The 18,184-nt window shown below is 38.3% G+C and overlaps 1 protein-coding gene across 4 annotated transcripts in view; it reads right to left on the bottom strand.

Moving 5' to 3' along the window:
- Positions 1-8,660: 8,660 nt before the first annotated feature.
- PIK3CB (phosphatidylinositol-4,5-bisphosphate 3-kinase catalytic subunit beta) overlaps positions 8,661-18,184 on the bottom strand; it is a 180,676-nt gene continuing 171,152 nt past the window's right edge. For all 4 annotated transcript variants that reach the window (XM_055569540.1, XM_055569539.1, XM_055569542.1 and 1 more), the window contains 3 exons: positions 11,588-11,733; positions 10,501-10,633; positions 8,661-10,147 (listed from right to left, as the gene is read on the bottom strand). In XM_055569540.1, coding sequence (XP_055425515.1) covers positions 10,010-10,147; positions 10,501-10,633; positions 11,588-11,733 — 417 coding nt within the window. In that variant the 3' untranslated portion in view covers positions 8,661-10,009. The remainder of the gene's footprint in view (positions 10,148-10,500; positions 10,634-11,587; positions 11,734-18,184) is intronic.

Genomic DNA, 18,184 nt, shown 5'->3' with positions numbered 1-18,184 from the left:
TTTACTAATAAGGCAAATAAAAGATGAACAAATTAATCAAGTGGAGAACAACTTAGGATTTCCCTGGTAGTGCAGTAAATAAGAATCCTCCTGCCAATGCAGGGCACATGGGTTTGATCCCTGGTCCAGGAAGATTTCACATGTCACAGAGCAACTAGGCCCATGTGCCACAGCTACTGAGCCCACACCCTAAAGCCTGCTAGTCACAACTACTGAACCCACTTGCTGCAACTACTGAAGCCCAAGCACCTAGAGCCCGTGCTCCTCAAAAAAGAGAAGCCACCACAATGAGAAGCCCTCATACCACAAGGAAGAGTAGTGCCTACTCACCACAACTAGAGAAAGCCCATGCAAAGCAATGAAGACCCAGTGCAGCAGAAAATAAAATAAATTAAAAAAAAAAAAAAAAAAAGAGTAGAAAAAGTTTAAGAATTATGAAAGGGTATTCTTTGGTCTAAGAGAAAAATCATCCCAGGTGAAAACTTGAAAATACAGGGGAAAAAAAGATAAAAAGTAATAGTAAAAATATACAGTTGACCCTTGAACAAAATGGGTTGGACTTACACAGGTCCACTTACAAAAAACTTTCTTTTCCCCAGTAAATACATACTAAACTATACTAATGATCCACAGTTGACTGAATCTGTGGATATAGAACCATATATAGGGAAAGTGAAAGTGTTAGTCACTCAATCATGTCCAATTCTTGGCAAGCCCATGGACTATAGCCTGCCAGGCTCCTCTGTCCATGGAATTCTCCAGGCAAGAATACTGGAGTGGGTTGCCATTCCCTTCTCCAGAGGATCTTCCTGACCCACAGACTGAACCCAGGTCTCTTGCATTGCAGGCAGATTCTTTACCAGTTGTGCCATTCTGCCCTTGGACTAAAGTATACTAAATGATCCACAGTTAACTGCATCTGTGGATATAGAACTACATAGAGGGAGGGGTGACTAAAGTTACATTCAGATTTCTGATTGTGTGGGATATTGCCCCCCACAGACTCCATGTTGTTCAAGGGTTAATTGTATATTTAATGAATGGCTGTATAAAATAATACTTTCTTGTGGGATTTAAGACTGATATATGATTAAAATTCAGTAACAGCAGCATATACGTTGGTAGAAACTTAAACAGATTTAAAGAGGTTCTTGTGTTGTCTCAGATCAGATCAGATCAGTCAGTCGCTCAGTCATGTCCGACATTTTGCAACCCCATGAATTGCAGCACGCCAGGCCTCCCTGTCCATCACCAACTCCCAAAGTTCACTCAGATTCACGTCCATCGAGTCCGTCATGCCATCCAGCCATCTCGTCCTCTGTCGTCCCCTTCTCCTCTTGCCCCCAATCCCTCCCAGCATCAGAGTCTTTTCCAATGAGTCAACTCTTTGCATGAGGTGGCCAAAGGACTGGAGTTTCAGCTTTAGCATCATTCCTTCCAAAGAAATCCCAGGGCTGATCTCTTTCAGAATGGACTGGTTGGATCTCCTTGCAGTCCAAGGGACTCTCAAGAGTCTTCTCCAACACCACAGCTCAAAAGCATCAATTCTTTGGCGCTCAGCTTTCTTCAGAGTCCAACTCTCACATCCATACACGACCACAGGAAAAACCATAGCCTTGACTAGACGGACCTTTGTTGGCAAAGTAATGTCTCTGCTTTTGAATATGCTATCTAGGTTGGTCATAACTTTCCTTCCAAGGATTTCATTTCATGGGTGCAGTCACCATCTGCACTGATTTTGGAGCCTCAAAAAATAAAGTCTGACACTGTTTCCACTGTTTCCCCATGTGTTTCCCATGAAGTGATGGGACCAGATGCCATGATCTTCATTTTCTGAATGTTGAGCTTTAAGCCAACTTTTTCACTCTCCACTTTCACTTTCATCAAGAGGTTCTTTAGTTCCTCTTCACTTTCTGCCATAAGGGTGGTGTCATCTGCATATCTGAGGTTACTGATATTTCTCTTGGCAATCTTGATTCCAGCCTGTGTTTCTTCCAGTCCAGCGTTTCTCATGATATACTCTGCATATAAGTTAAATAAGCAGGGTGACAATATACAGCCTTGACGTACTCCTTTTCCTATCTGGAACCAGTCTGTTATTCCATGTCCAGTTCTAACTGTTGCTTCCTGACCTGCATACTAATTTCTCAAGAGGCAGGTCAGGTGGTCTGGTATTCCCATCTCTTTCAGAATTTTCCACAGTTTATTGTAACCAGTATAGGCAAATTCAAAATTATAGTAGGATATTTTAACTTACCACTTTTATAAATGCCAGGCAAAAATTCAGTAAAAATAAATAAATTTAAATAATTTAATAGCAGAATAGTTCTAATGAAGATATGTAAAACGTTGATCTAGCAACTTAATCTAATGAACATATGTAAAAATGTTGATCTAATAACTTAAATAGGGATTTTTTTCATGTGCACACTAAACATTTATGAAACTTAACATGTCATAAAGACAATATTGTGTCATAAAAAGTAGGTTCCATAATTTTGAAAGAATTTAAACTCATGTTCTATGAATGCCATCCAATCTAGATATCAGTAACAAAATGATAATAATAAAATCCATGTGTTTTTGGAAATAAATATACTTCAAAGTAACCTGCAGGTCACAAAGACACCAAAATGATAATTTTGGAAATATTTTCTATTGAATTGTGATGAAAAGTCTTATCATCAAAATTTATAGGATGCAGATAAAGATTGTTATCATAAAAGCTAAAAATGATCAGCTAAGCAACCTTCTTATAAAGATGTAGGAGAGGAATAATAGCAAAATAAATCTAAATAAAGTACAAAGAAGGAAATAATAAGGATAAAAGGAGAGTAGAAAACAAATGTACAACAGAGGATCAAAAAAAGCCAAAAACTGACATAACTGAAAAACTTCTAGTGACAGTAACTGACAAAACAGAGAAGGCACTAACCAAAACCAAGAATTAAAAGAGGATATCACTATCAATCCTGCAACATTAATACACTCTTAACATATGGATTATTTTATAAAAGTTAAGTTTGAAATGGTAGGTGAAATGGACACATACCTAGAAAATCACAACTCTTCAAAGCATATTTTTATAATCTGAATATTCCTGTAGCTATTAAAGAAACTAAATCCATACCTCAAAAAAACATCAGACATAAGGTCACTACCAAGGTTCTATTAAACATTTAAGAAATAATGCAAACTTTACCCGTGTTGTAAGGTCACCAAAAAGTTAATGACAAAAGCTGAAACAGACCTTAAAAAAAATTTATGGATCAATCCAACTGATGAAAATAGATACAGAAATCTCAAATGAATTGTTAGCAAATAAAATCCAGGAATATAATTTAAAAAATTATACATCACAATCAATTCGGGCTCATTCCAGAAATATAAGTATTTGGTTAAATATATGAATATCAATCAATATAACTCAGTGTTTCTCAAGTGGCTCAGTTTTAAAAGTAGGAGATGTGGGTTTGATCTCTGTTGGGAAAATCCTCTGGAGGAGGAAATGGCAACTCACTCCATTATTCAGAAGAACCTGGCGGGCTAAAGTTCTTGGGGTTTCAAAGAGTTGGACACAACTGAGCAACTAGCTGGCACACAGTGATATAACTCACCAAATGAGAACAATTGTTTGATGATTTTGGTAAAATGTAGAAAAATAATAATATACAGCATTCTTCATGATTTTTGAAACAAGTCTTGTGGGAACTGAAACATGCTTCCTTAACCTGATAATAGATCCAGATTCCAAAGTAAACACCATATCTACTGAAGATTTTCCCTTTGAGATCTGCAAAAGGTTAAATACTGCTTCTATTCATCTTTTGTTGGAATTCCTAACCAGTGCAGAAGGGCAAGAAAAAGAAATAAAATGCTGAAGGGAATGGAAAAGAAGAAACAAAGGGACTAATCATTGCACATGACATATGCAAAATCAAAATGATTTCTATAAATGGTTAATAAGAATGTTTATGTCTGCTAAATAGAAACATCAATATCTACTGATTGCTCTGAAACTTCAGTTAAAACTATTAAAACACAGGTTGCTGGATTCCAACTCTCAAATTTCTCATTAAGTTTTGGGGTGGGGGTCAAGAATTTGCATTCTGCTCAGTTCCAAGGTGATGATATTACCTCTAGTCAAATCACTGTGGATAGATACTCCATTGTCATGGATTGTAAGAGTCAACATTCTGAAGATGTCAATTTACCTCAACCTAAGTTAGTGCAACTCCATTTAAAATTTTCATATTTGGGGCATCTCAACAAGTAGATTCTGAAATGTATACTGAGGCATCACAGATAACCGTTGAGTAAAGGGCATGGGCACTTCAGACAGACTCCCTGAATTTGAATACTGCCTCCTACTTAGTGTCTGTGCATTCTGTCACTTGTAAAACAGGAAAGATCTATCACATGATTGTTAAAAAGATTAAATATATATAGTTTAGATGTATGCCCAGCACACATTAAGTACTATGCATGAGTTTAATGACTAAGTAAAATAAAATAAAAATAGGAAAATGAAATCTACTGGATATCTTCTAGAGTTCAGATGCAGACTCATGCATATGTGGACAGATAGTTTATGACCAAGGGGGATATAGAATAGTGGGGAAAGAGGATTATATTTCCAAATGAAAGTGAAAGTGAAGTCGCTCAGTCATCTCTTTTTGCGACCCATGGACTATAGCCTACCAGGCTCCTCTGTCCATGGGATTTTCCAGGCAATAGTACTGGAGTAGATTGCCATTTCCTTCTCCAGGGGATCTTCCGGACCCAGGGATCAAACCCGGGTCTCCCACATTGTAGACAGGCGCTTTACCGTCTGATCCACCAGGGAAGCCAGATAGTTTAATAAATTGTTTAATAAATTGTCATAACCACTCATTTTAGCATTACTTGGTAAAAATAAAGATGTATATAATTCTGCGACCCATCAATTTTAACCTTAAGTATATACATCCAAAGAAATACATACACATGTGAAATAGGAGATAAATTCTAATAATCACAGCAGCATCATTTGTAATAGCCTCAAACTAGAAACAACCTGTATGTGCCCAAGAGTAGACAGGATATATAAATTATAGGGTATCCATAACATGGAATACTATACAGTGATGATAAAGGATGGAGATACATGCAATTAAATGGCTGAATCTTAAAAAGACAGTGCTGACAGAAAGAATCCTGATGATTGCCATAAAAGAAGATATGACGATTATCTTGGCAGAGCCTTTACAAGGAAGGGGAACTTAAACGCTTTCTCAGATTATGACAATGTTGTTTCTTGATCTGTGTGGTGGTGACCTGGATATTTGCTCTATATGGTAATATAATTTATATATATTATTGTTTTACGTTATTTTCAGTATGTGCCTTTTCTGCAATAAAAATGGTAGAAGAGAAGGTGGAGAATATCTGAAAGGCCAGACTTGTAAGTATTAAACCTGGGTTTTGTTAAAAGTAAAGGGGAATCAGGAGTTCCAAAAATACGTTATATATTTTCATGTAGTAATAACCCAGAAAGTGACGTCACACATTTCCTTCTTCATTGGAAAAGGGAATTGCCGGGAGCCAGCGTGAGGAACTCCGCCCGTGGTAAAGGTCATGAGGAAGGAGGCTTGGCATACACAAAGGCGGGATCGAGCCTCAAGAGTCCCCCTGGAAATTCTCGAACATCTACTCCCAAAACCAGAGTCTGCCTACTTTACTACTTTGTGCTCTCACCTACACCTCTGACTTTACAGGGGGCTGTCCCCCACCACCTCTTTTGGAGAAGGAGTTAACTTAGAGCTCCAGTTAATAATAATTCCTGGGCGTTATAGGAGTGTTTCAACCTACAAACTCCTCTGAAGGTTCTCTAGCCTGCCTGACAAGGCTTGTCCAGCCACATGTGATTGTTCACAGCCTCCCAACTGTGAGAGGCACGAGATGTTTTAAACCTTCTAAAAACAGGTTCTTTAGAGAAGTTATTAAACTATTAGTATAGTATAGTGGGCTGATTAGAAATTGTATTGGTGAAGGGTTTTTCATTTGTTGAGCCAATGTTTACTGCTAAGTCTCCACATCCCCTGCCCTTATACACATTGATGAATATATAGAAAAATTAAGTATTAATTTTTAATACTTAATTTATATCAAGGTGTTAATATTAATCATGTTAGATATTAATCACATTAGACCTTAGGCTAAACAAATTCTTTCCTTAATTAAAACCCACTACACCCTCACCCTACAGGAATGTAACTTTATCTGGTACCTTTGAAAGGTGGCGTCTGTTTTAAGAATAATCACCCCTGGAGAAATAAGTGTTCTGGTTGACTGACCACTGTTACAAGGAGAGGGTCATAAATTTTCAGCAGGCCCTCTGGCCAGAAGATGATGTAACACTCCTAAGACCTCTGTATACATTTGTATGAAGCACCTGACTTTAATAAAAGTCAGGACTGCTGACCCCGTGTGACTTTTGTATAACATCTCAGTGTATAAAGACAGACCCTGGAAAAATAAAAAATGGGATCAGTTCCTCGAAATACTGGTCTCCTCATGTCACTCTCTCTCTCAGCCTCTGGCTGAGTTTCCATCTGGAGTGCGGAGGCCTGCCAAGCTTACTAATTTTCCCTGGGTTTCTAAGATTCGACCAGGGAGGACTCAGTGTCTCCTCTCCCACGGGAGAACGGAAGGACGCCTGTGGCCTACATAAGTGGTGCAAACTTCTTGGCTTGAAGTTTTACTGGTTTTCCGAGTAAACCAAGCTACTCACCCTCTTTTCTCCACTCAATTTTCCTGCTGAGCTATCCTCATTCTATTACTCTTTATATCTCTAATTAATATTTAATTAAAGCCAGTGTATTCACCGACGCTGTCTCTCCTTCAAATTTCCCTGGATCCACCAGGGCTGGACCCTGGCAGGGAATAAAACCATTACTGATACTGAAGAGAACGAGGCTCCAGGATGACATGATCCTACGGAAGAGATGCAGCATTCTGGTGTGCAGGAAGGGGAAGAGGCAGGTAGAAATAAGCAATTGTTGATCCGGTTATTGACCATGAATCATGCTTTAGATATATTGTACCTCCCTGCCTACTATGCTCTTCCTACTACCCCTTCACCTAGCTTCTAAGAACTGAGCTCAGAGGCTCACTTCTCCAGGAAACTGCAGCCCCTGGCCCCTCCCTCCTAAGAGCTGCTTGCCCCCAACAGTCATGGTCACATGGCACAGTACCTCTCTGCTCTTCACCTTGTAAACCAATCTTTCACCTCTACAGACAAGTGATCCCTGCATTTCAGGCTAAGATCTGGTGCTGACGGTCAGGGCTATAGGCTGGACAAGGCAGAACTGAGAAAACACTGGAAGACTGAAGATGGGCACAGAGCTCTGGACCCTTCCATGAGATTCCTCCCTTTGGTGGCCTTCAGGAGGGGGAAGCAGAGAAATAAATGAGACTGCCTCTGAGTTGGGACTCAGCACATGTTTCCATTCACTCTTAAACTAGCCTGTACCACAGAGTTGAGTACAGCAGTTATTACCAATCCCACACTACAAACAGGAAGATCAGACCCTGAGAAAGAAAATAAACACCTTATTCCAAGGTCAGAGAGACAGAGCTGGATTGCAAATACTAGCCTCTGTAGCTCACAGTCTGACTATAGACATGAGGAGAATACTCAGGAAATAACAAAGTCATCCTTTGTCATCCCAGACCTGGGTAGACACAGATGCTGTACTCAAGTATGGAAATGTATAGGGTTTCTAAGACCTTGTTTTGGGAAAGAACTAAAGGCAGGGAGCCAAGGCAATGAGTAATCAGCCCCCAGGCAGGGAACTGTTCCTGCAACCCAGACCCCTAGCGCACCGTGGATGTTGGCTATCATTCATCTTTCTGACTCAGGAGAAGCCCCTGAGAATCAGACATGCAAGTCAGCACGTGTCTACGGAGTAGCTGCTCGGAGTGCTGAGCTCAGGTCCAGCACTGTCTGGGCAACTTCATTTCCATTTCTTACTCATGAAGACATTCACTGATTAAACATATGTTTACCAAGGAACCCATGCACTAAGATGTCTTTGGAAACAGTGGTACCCAATTCTGCATGGCAATGCTCACAACTTTCTAAACCCCTGACCCGTATCCTGGTGTATATAACGGTGGACTGCTATAGGACAGAGACTCCCCAAACAAACCTGTCCTTCTTCAGTCCTACTCCTGGCACTCTCATTAAGCTAGAACAGTCCCTGTTCGAGCGCTGAACTGAATGGTCAGACAGTTCAGAGCTCCACCCCCACCATCAGCTGAGTTATTTCTGAGAAACTGTGCTCTGATCATCTGCCTAATGGAAGAGAGCTATAGAGTGACTAACCTGGCCTTGGGTACCAAATTTAACTGAAAGGACATTTTTGCAGACCTCAGGAACATTCCCAAAGGCATGGGAACTCAGTGAGGACACCCTCATGTTTCAGGCTCCCAAAGTCCAAGAGGCCTCCCATACTGCCTGATGGGCTGGGAAACAAGGAGAGCAGTCACCAAAGAGACCATGATCCTCAGCTTACTCCTGAGGCTGCTTTGTCTGCTGACTTGACCATTTCTGACGGTCCTAGCACCAAAGTTCAAAGGCCTATGCTGCCCATAAAGAAGAGGTCCACACATCCCAAGAGCAACCAAAACCAGCTCACCCATTTATTTGACTGAGAACATTAAGGAAGACAACAAAATTAAACAATTTTTAATAAAATTCCTATAGAAAACTCAGTCTCAGGGCAAACATTCAGTTCTCTTTTCCATGTCATTGAGGACTGAGAGCTCCCAAGAGTCTTTGGAGAATAAGCAGTAGTTTTGCTGGATGTTGCCAGTACTCAGAAAGAGCCTCCATTTACACATTCAAACCAGTAGTTCCTATTGCACATATTAACATTATCTGCAATCTAGCACCCTAAATATATGGTACCTCAACAAATAAATTAAAGAGTTCCATGTGGCATGAAACATTTCAATTTGAACTAATATTCTTGAAAAATCACATTATTACAAGTTTTAATAAATACAGTAAGAACAGCTGGCATTTTACTAAAACACTGAATTTTAGGTCTGGAGTTTATTCCATAAATAGTTTCCTGTTCATTTGCTTTCTGTCTGGGATACATTTGCTCAAGTATTATGCTCTATGAAGTGAACTCTTTCATAGATACCATGTAAAAACTGTATTAATATGTGCCTCATTATAGAAGCAGCTGGAAGAACTGGATCACATATTAAGTAAAAAGTAACTTAGGAAAAAGCTCTGCTTTTGTAAAACTTTAAAACACAGGCTGAAGAAAATCAAAATAATATCTTTTTATATAGAACTCCCACTAGAAATTTTATAAATATATATGCAGCATAAATTATATTTGCCTCACCAAGCAGATTTTCAGCAATTCTGGCTGGGATGATGCTATCATGGTAGATAAATATCAACAAAAGAATTAATGTTTCCATAGGTTTAAAAGATTTCTCTTGAAAAACAATCATAATTTCAAATTATATTATAATTTGTAGTTTACACAATTTAAAAAGGGAGGAAAGAAAGCTTTCTTTAAGCCTCATTTGGAAAGTAAGAACAGCTACTAGTCCCCAGGTATGGATAAGTTGGCTGAGTGATAACACTTGGTCACAATATGAAAAAGAAGTATTTACATCTTTCCAGAAAAGTACCAAATACTTAAAAAAAAAAAGACAAAAAATAATCTCTAGTAGCATTCCTTGGCGTGCAAAGTCAGCAGGAAATGATTATCCATAATGTTGAGTTTTCACGATGAATCTTGGAAGCATTCAAAAAGCAGAGGGTGTTGTCAGGGATTATTCAGATTAGGTTACTGTGGGATGCCCCATTCTTAATTTATCTCTCGGTTCCAGGATTTCGTTCCCTTTATAACATCTCTGGCAGGGTCATGTTCAATTTAGTGCAAGTGCAAAATGAAAACTAAACGAAACCAACAAACACATTAGGAACAAAGGCTGATTGTTAAGATCTGTAGTCTTTCCGAACTGTGTGGGCCATCCAATTGACTTTAGTAGTCCAACTTTCCCTGAGTGCCTCATCAAATTTTTGCTTGAATTGCTTGAGTGCTTCTTCTTCAGTCTTCCCTAAGGCAAGAGAGTCCTGACAATGAAAGAAAAAAATGTGATTTTATATAGTCTCCGTAGTGAGGCGCAAACCTCAAAGTCTGTAGAAGGCTGGCTCGGCCATACAGTGCACTCCATGTTCTTATTTAAATACCATTTACAGGAAAGAGAATGAACACCAAGTTATGGTGACAATATGACCTCTGCCAAAGGGTTTTCGTAGATGAAATGAATTTACAATTACTGCAAGACAACTATTTAGTTTCTTACTACCACCACTCAAGGATAAATGATATTACTCTATTTGCTGTGAACATCTGGATGAAACAGGTAGATAAAACTGAGCTCTATGTTTACAAGGCCCAAATTACAAAGGAAAGAGGTTTATACCTTAAGATACTGTATATCCTTGACTGAGGTGAGCTCAGGAAGCCCTGCAGTCAACATCAGTGCAAAGAGCGTGATGAAGAGATTCCCATGCCGGCGTAAAATCAGATACGCATCCTCACAACACTGGCGGAACCTTCAGTTGATCAAGCAAATCACAGGAGTATTATATCAGAACGAAAACAAAATATTTCATAAATGAAAATGAGACATATAGAGAGACTTTCCATACAAGCTGGAATTTTTACTTCTTTGAAAATTGTCCGAGGATGAAAATTTACATAAAATAAATCAAGCTCTCGAAAACTACATATATCTTTTCCAGAAACAAAACTAAACAGAAATATATAAAACACAATGTCATACTTAAAACTACACTTTTTTATTCTGTGAGACATAAACAATTAATTGTAAAAAAGTGGCAATTATACTCCATAAGGATTTCTAACCACATTTCTAGATTCTAGATTTGTGGTCTGACTCCAGAGACTTAATTTCTTTAATATCCCCCGAATATATTCTGCAGAAGCCCAGAAAGATCTGGAAATAATACTAGAAATCATTTGTTAAGCCTATCATATGAGTTGGTCACATCATATAACATATCGCTTATTATCAAAATACCCTTGAAGCTTAGTTATTCTTGTCACCATTGAAAATGAAGAAACAAAGATGAGATGATAAGTAATGTGTTTGGAAACATCAAACAGCAAAGACTAGATATGAGATTACAAAGTCCTTCTGTGAACCCTGACTCTCTTATCATACTTCACATTGAATGACAGCAAAATGCAAGTCCCTTTCAGCATTTCAAATGTCTATCAAATGTCTTACCAGTTTCAGAGAATTTTACAATGCAAGTAAAAGGCAGCACTGTATTGGAATAAAACAGTAATTTATCTCAAATTCCTAGCATTATTTTTCATTCTCTGAATCAAAACATGGATCTCACAGGCAAATTCCCCGAAATCCCCTGTTGGCAGACTGACTATCTCCCCAATTAAATATCTCTCAGCTAAGAAATGCTAGCCTAACTGGTCATATGAGAAAACAGTAGATGTGTTTACTTTGACACAAGGGCGATACTCACCGGCCAAATTTTTCTGTGTTTCCTGTTTTTCCTTGTTGAATCACATGAATGAAATCATAAGTAAGAATAAAAGGCACTCGCTCCCTTTTAATGCCAAATTTAGACTTGAAATTTCCAAGAATATGTCCAAAGTCAATGTGGAAGAGCTGGAAAACAAATGGGATTTAATTTCCACCCCCCCTTTTTTTCTGGTGGGTTCTGAATAAAAAGGCAAGGTCTCAGCAGTCTTAGACCCTGAAGTACTACATCCAAAGTCATGAGACCCCTTCTCACTTTTCATAGACTCTTGGATAATTTAAGAAAACAGTGCTTCTGATATTCATAGGTCTTTTATATTTAACAATAACCCTGATATTAAACTGCATATACCCAGTGGGAAAGATGAATCTTTAAAAAGAAAAATACATGCAAATTATAAACATGTCTGATTCTTAAAAGTCAAATAGTTTTATATACAGAACCAAACCAAAAGAGAGTACATCCTTGCCCCACCAGTTCCTTCACCACCTTAAGTGCTACTACTTAGAGGTAACTTCTTCCCACACTTTCACATGTTTTCCTGATATTTGCTTCCATTTTCCTAAATAGTATTAATATGTTTATACTTACTTTTTACTTCCTAATTTTAGATTACCGTGAAAGGTAAAGATTTAGTAGTCTTGTGATGATGTTTGTTATGATGATGTGATAGTATTAATATGTTTATACTTATTTTTACTTCCTAATTTTAGATTACTGTGAAAGGTAAAGATTTAGTAGTCTTGTGATGATGTGATGCCTCACAAGGCAGCACAACTATATCATAATTTATGGTTAAATCAATGTTGATGTTCCATTGTTAAGTCGTGTGTGACTCTTTTTGACCCCATGGACTGTTGCACACAAGGCTCCTCTGTGCTCCATTATCTATCTAGTCTTTATATTGTTCAAAATGTAAATATATTTCAAAGTTTAGTCATGTGGTAATGGTATATACTATGATTACATTTCCTTTTTTTTTTTTTTACAATTTTATTTATTTTTGGCTGTGCCGGGTCTTTGATGCACAGGCTTTTCTCCAGTTGCAGTGGTGGGCTTCTTTCTCACTGCAGTGGATTCTCTTGTTGCAGAGAACGGTCTCTGGGGCATGCCGGCTTCAGTGGTTATAGCATGTGGGCTCAGTAGCTGCAGCTTCTGAGCTCTAGAGTATGGGCTCAATAGTTGTCGTTCATGGGCTTCGCTGCTCCACAGCATGTATGATCTTCCCGGATCAGGTCAAGCCCGTCTCTCCTGCACTGGCAGGCAGATTCTTTACCACTGAGCCACCAGGGAAGCTGTACATTTCCTTTTCTGCTCATCTTTTTCCTTGACAAAACTTTTGTTGTTTTCTTAGTTTTATAAGATGTGGTCATTAATTTTTCACAAAATCTTAAAATTCTAAAAATCATTGTAAAACAGTTGTCCACCTGGTCAGGTAGTCTGTCAGTTCCTGTCTCTGCTTGGCTGTTCTCCTGGCCTGCCACAGAACTGTCACCCTGTGCTCACCCTTCACTCTTGTCCTATTTAGAGTCCCTGATTCCCAGGTCCCACATCACTGTCTCTTTTGGTATACACCAGACTTTCTCAATATTGGCACCAGTGACATCTGGGCCCTGTAATTCTTGGTTGTGAGGTTCTATCATATACACTATAAGACATCTGGCAGCATCTCTAGCCTCTACTGAGAGATGCCTGAAGAATACCCCTATTTCCATCACGACAACCAGAAACGTCTTCAGACACTGACAAACGTTCCCTGGAGGCAAAAGCACCCCCAGTCGAGAACTACTGGTTTAGACCTTTGTTCTGACATCCTCCTGAAAAAAAGGCACAGAGGTGATACAGCTTTTAGAACAATTTTTCTACTTTTATACTGAAAGTCTGGTATAGAATTCTAGGTTAGAAATCATTTTCACTCAAAATTATGAAGGATAATTTCCACTGTCTTATAGTTTCCAACATTGCTATTGAGAAGTCAAATCTTTCTGACTTATGAACCCTAGTATGCTGCCTGGTGTGTCTCTGGGAAGGTTTAAGACCTTCACTTTATGCCTGATGCACTGCAATATGAGGGTGGATGGCCTTAGTAAGGGTCTTTTCATCCACTATAAAGGATCTTTTGTGGCCTTTTGGTTGAATATTCATGAACATCAGCTTTAGGAACCATCTTTATTTTCTGGCTAAGTTCCTTCCCTTCCTCTTATGAGCTACTTCCTTCTGTAACTTTAGCATAGACAGTAAACCTCCCTGGACTAATTCTCTGTCATCAAAATCTTTATTCTACATATTAGGCATTTTGTTCCTTTTGGGGACATTAAAGGACAATATATACCATGGTGCCTCAAAAGCAGAATCAGGGCCAAACTGCCAGGATTTAAATCCTGGTAGTCATTCTCCGTTTATCCATCTTCTCATCTGTAAATGAGGATAATACCACTTAATCTGTAAAGTTGTCATAATGATGATTCAAGGAGTTAACATATAAAGAATTTAAAGAACTATGCTTTCTATAAGTAAAAGACTTCAAAAAATCTTAGTTGATCTTTAATCTATATTATTCTAATTTTATTTGTTCTTAACTTCCAAAAATTCTATTTTCTGATTTTTAAAAATAGAATCTTATTACTTCATAGACACAGTGTCTTTTTTCACTTTTTAAATCATCTTCTGTTTACTGTAGTTACTCTGTTTTCCCAGAGTTCTTTTCCCCCCATTTTGCTTCTTTTTGGTCTCTATCTCCATCTGTTTCTACAAATGTCTAATAATCTTTGGCTCACCATTCATGTTTAAGAATGAGTCACTAAAAAGACGAATGAAAAATCTAAGGATGTGGTAGGATTCCTGATCAGTGGGCTTCCTTGAAGAATGACTGGGGAGAGACCTCAACAGTCAGGACTTGTGAGCTTCACTGGAACAGACCAGATTCTCTTGAGATGAACCATCTAGTCTCTTGGGAGAGTGGGAATATACACCTGGTTGCTATGTTCCTGGAGCAAAGCAAGCAGAAGTGGCTGGGAGTCACACTGTTTTTCATGACAACATAATCACTTCATCCCCATTTTTAATATGGCAACTTACTCTTAAGCTTCTGTAGAACCTGTGTGTCCTTGAGTCAGAGGAACTGGTTTCTTTGGAGAACCGTTTAGCCCTTCTTAGAGTTAGGAAGGAGACATGAGTACCTAACTGCTCCATATATACACTACCAGTCAGTCCTGTTTTTAGCTTCTTCTCCTCTCCCCATCTCCAGCAGCACCCACTGCCTCTAATTCCTTAGGGTGACACATCCACCTACAAGTAGCCATTTTCTCAGCTATGCTAAGTCACTGCTATTTCTCCATTTTGCTTTTGCTCATCCCCAAATCTGCTGATGTCTTTCACCCTTTGTGGCCTCTATTATCTTTGATATCTTGGATTTACATATTTTTCAATTTATTTTTTATTGAAGGATAATTGCTTTATAAATTTTGCTGTTTTCTGTCAATCCTCAACTTGAATCAGCCATGCTGCTGCTAAGTCACTTCAGTCGTGTCTGACTCTGTGTGACCCCATAGACGAGAGCCCACCAGGCTCCCCCGCCCCTGGGATTCTCCAGGCAAGAACACTGGAGTGGGTTGCAATTTCCTTCTCCAATGCATGAAAGTGAAAATTGAAAGTGAAGTCGCTCAGTCGTGTCCGACTCTTAGTGACCTCATGGACTGCATTTCCTTCTCCAATGCATGAAAGTGAAAAGTGAAAGTGAAGTCGCTCAGTCATGCCCGACTCTTAGCGACCCCGTGGACTGCAGCCCACCAGGCTACTCCATCCATGGGATTTTCCAGGCAAGAGTACTGGAATGGGGTGCCATTGCCTTCTCCGAATCAGCCATAGGTATACCTATATCCCCTCCATATTGAAACTCCCTCCCCATCCCACCCCTCTAGGTTGATACAGGGCCCTTTCCTGAGCCAAACAGCAAATTCCCATTGGCTATCTATTTTACATATGGTAATGAAGTTTCTATGTTACTCTTTCCACACATCTCACCCTCTCCTCCCCTCTCCCCATGTCCAGAAGTCTATTCTCTTTGTCTGCTTCTGCACCGCTGACCTGTAAATAAATTCTTCAGTACCATTTTTCTAAATTCTGTATATATGTGTTAGAATATGGTATTTATCTTTGTCTTTCTGACTCATTTCACCCTCCATAATAGGTTCTAGGTTCATCCACCTCATTAGAACTGACTCAAATGTGTACCTTTTTATGGCTGAGTAACATTCCATTGTGTATATGTACCACAACTTTATCCATTCATCTGTCGATGGACATCTAGGTTGTTTCCATGTTCTAGCTGTTGTAAATAGTGCTGCAATGAACAATGGTATACATGTGTCTCTTTCAATTTTGGTTTCCTCAGTGTATATGCTTAGGAGTGGAATTGCTAGGTCATATGGTGGTTTTATTCCTAGTCCTTTTAAGGAATCTCCATACCAACTTCCATAGTGGCTGTATCAATTTACATTCCCACCAACAGTGCACGAGTATTCCTTTTCTCCACAGCCTCTCTAGTATTTATTGTTTGTAGACTTCTGGATGAGGGCCATTCTGACTGGTGTTAGGAGATATCTCATTGTAGTTTTGATTTGCATTTCTCTAATAATGAGCTATGTTGAGCATCTTTTCATGTGTTTGTTAGCCATCTGTATGTCTTCTTTGGAGAAATGTCTGTTTAGGTCTTTTTCCCACTTTTTGATTGGGTTGTTTGTTTTTCTGGTATTGAGTTGTTTGAACTGCTTGTATATTTTGGAAATTAATTCTCATTTCTATATACAGTTATTTTGTCTCCTTAGGTAAGCTTATTCCTAGATATTTCATTCTTTTTGTTGTAATGGTGAATGGGATTGAATCCTTAATTTCTATTTTGGATTTTTCATTCTTAATATATAGAAATACAAGTGACTTCTGTGTACTGATTTTGTATCCTGCAATTTTGCTAAATTCACTGATTAGCTCTAGTAATTTTCTTATACTATCTTTAGGGTTCTATGTACAGTATCATGTCATCAGTAAACAGTGAGAGCTTTACATTTTCTTTTCCAATATGGATTCCTTTTATTTCTTTCTCTTCTCTGATTGCTGTAGCTAGGACTTCCAGAACTATGTTGAATAATAGTGGTGAAAGTGGACACCTTGTCCTGTTCCTGATCATGGGGGAATGCTTTCAGTTTTTCACCACTAAGAATAATGTTTGCTGTAGGCTTATCATATATGGCCTTTTACTATGTTGAGGCAGGTTCCTTCTATGCCCATTTTTTGAAGAGTTCTAATCATAAATGGGTGCTGAATTTTGTCAAAGGCTTTTCCTGCATCTACTGAGATGATCATATGGTTTTTATCTCTCAATTTGTTAACATGGTGTATCATATTGATTGATTTTCGTATGTTGAAGAATCCTTGCATCCCTGGAGTAAACCCAACTTGATCACGGTGTATGAGCTTTTTGATGTGTTGCTGAATTCTGTTTGCTAAACTTTTGTTGAGGATTTTTACATCTGTGTTCATCAGTGATATTGGCCTGTAGTTTTCCTTTTCTGTTTTGTCTTTGTCTGCTTTTGGTATCAGGGTGATGGTGTCCTCCTGGAATGAGTTTGGAAGTGTTCCTTCCTCTGCAATTTTTTGAGAGAGTTTTAGAAGGACAGGCATTAGCTCTTCTCTAAATGTTTGATAGAATTCTCCTGTGAAGCCATCGTGTCCTCAGCTTTTCTGTTTTGGGAGATTTTTTTATCACAGCTTTAATTTCAGGGCTTGTAACTTGGTTGTTCATAATTTCTATTTCTTCCTGGTTCAGTCATGGAAAATTGAACTTTCTAAGAACCTGTCCATTTCTTCCAGGTTATGTACTTTATTGCTTATAGTTATTCATAATAGTCTCTTATAATCCTTTGTATTTCTGCATTGTCTGTTATAACCTCTCCTTTTTCATTTCTAAGTTTGTTGATTTGATTCTTCTGTTTTTTATTTTATTCTTCTTTTTTATTGATGAGTCTGGCTAAGGGTTTGTTAATATTGTTTATCTTCTCAAAGAACCTGCTTTTAGTTTTATTAATCTTTACTATTATTTCTTTCATTTCAATTTCATTTATTTCTGCTTGGATCTTTATGATTTCTTTCCTTCTACTAATTTTGGAGTTTTTTTCTTTTTCTTTTCCCAGTTGTTTTAGGTGTCAAGTTAGGTTTCTCTCTGATGTTTTCCTTGTTTCTTGAGGTAGGATTGTATTGCTATAAACTTCCCTCTTAGAACTCCTTTTGCTGCTTTGAGTTGTCATGGTTTCCTTGTCATTTGTTTCTAGAAATTTTCTTATTTCCCTTTTGACCTCTTCAGTAACCTGTTGTTAATTTAGAAATGTGTTGTTTAATCTCTATGTGTTTGTGTTTCTTACAGGTTTTTTCTTGTAATTGATATCTAGTCTCATAGCGTTGTGGTTGGAGAAGATATTCAATACGATTTCAATTTTCTGAAATTTACTGAGGTTTGATTTGTGACCCTACATATTTCTTATTCTTCAATATTTTATTAGAAGGGAGTCAAGAAAGAATGGAGAA

This window comes from Bubalus kerabau, chromosome 2, assembly GCF_029407905.1.
Source record: "Bubalus kerabau isolate K-KA32 ecotype Philippines breed swamp buffalo chromosome 2, PCC_UOA_SB_1v2, whole genome shotgun sequence".
Classification (NCBI taxonomy): domain Eukaryota; kingdom Metazoa; phylum Chordata; class Mammalia; order Artiodactyla; family Bovidae; genus Bubalus; species Bubalus kerabau.
This window is presented reverse-complemented; position numbering and strand designations above follow the sequence as displayed.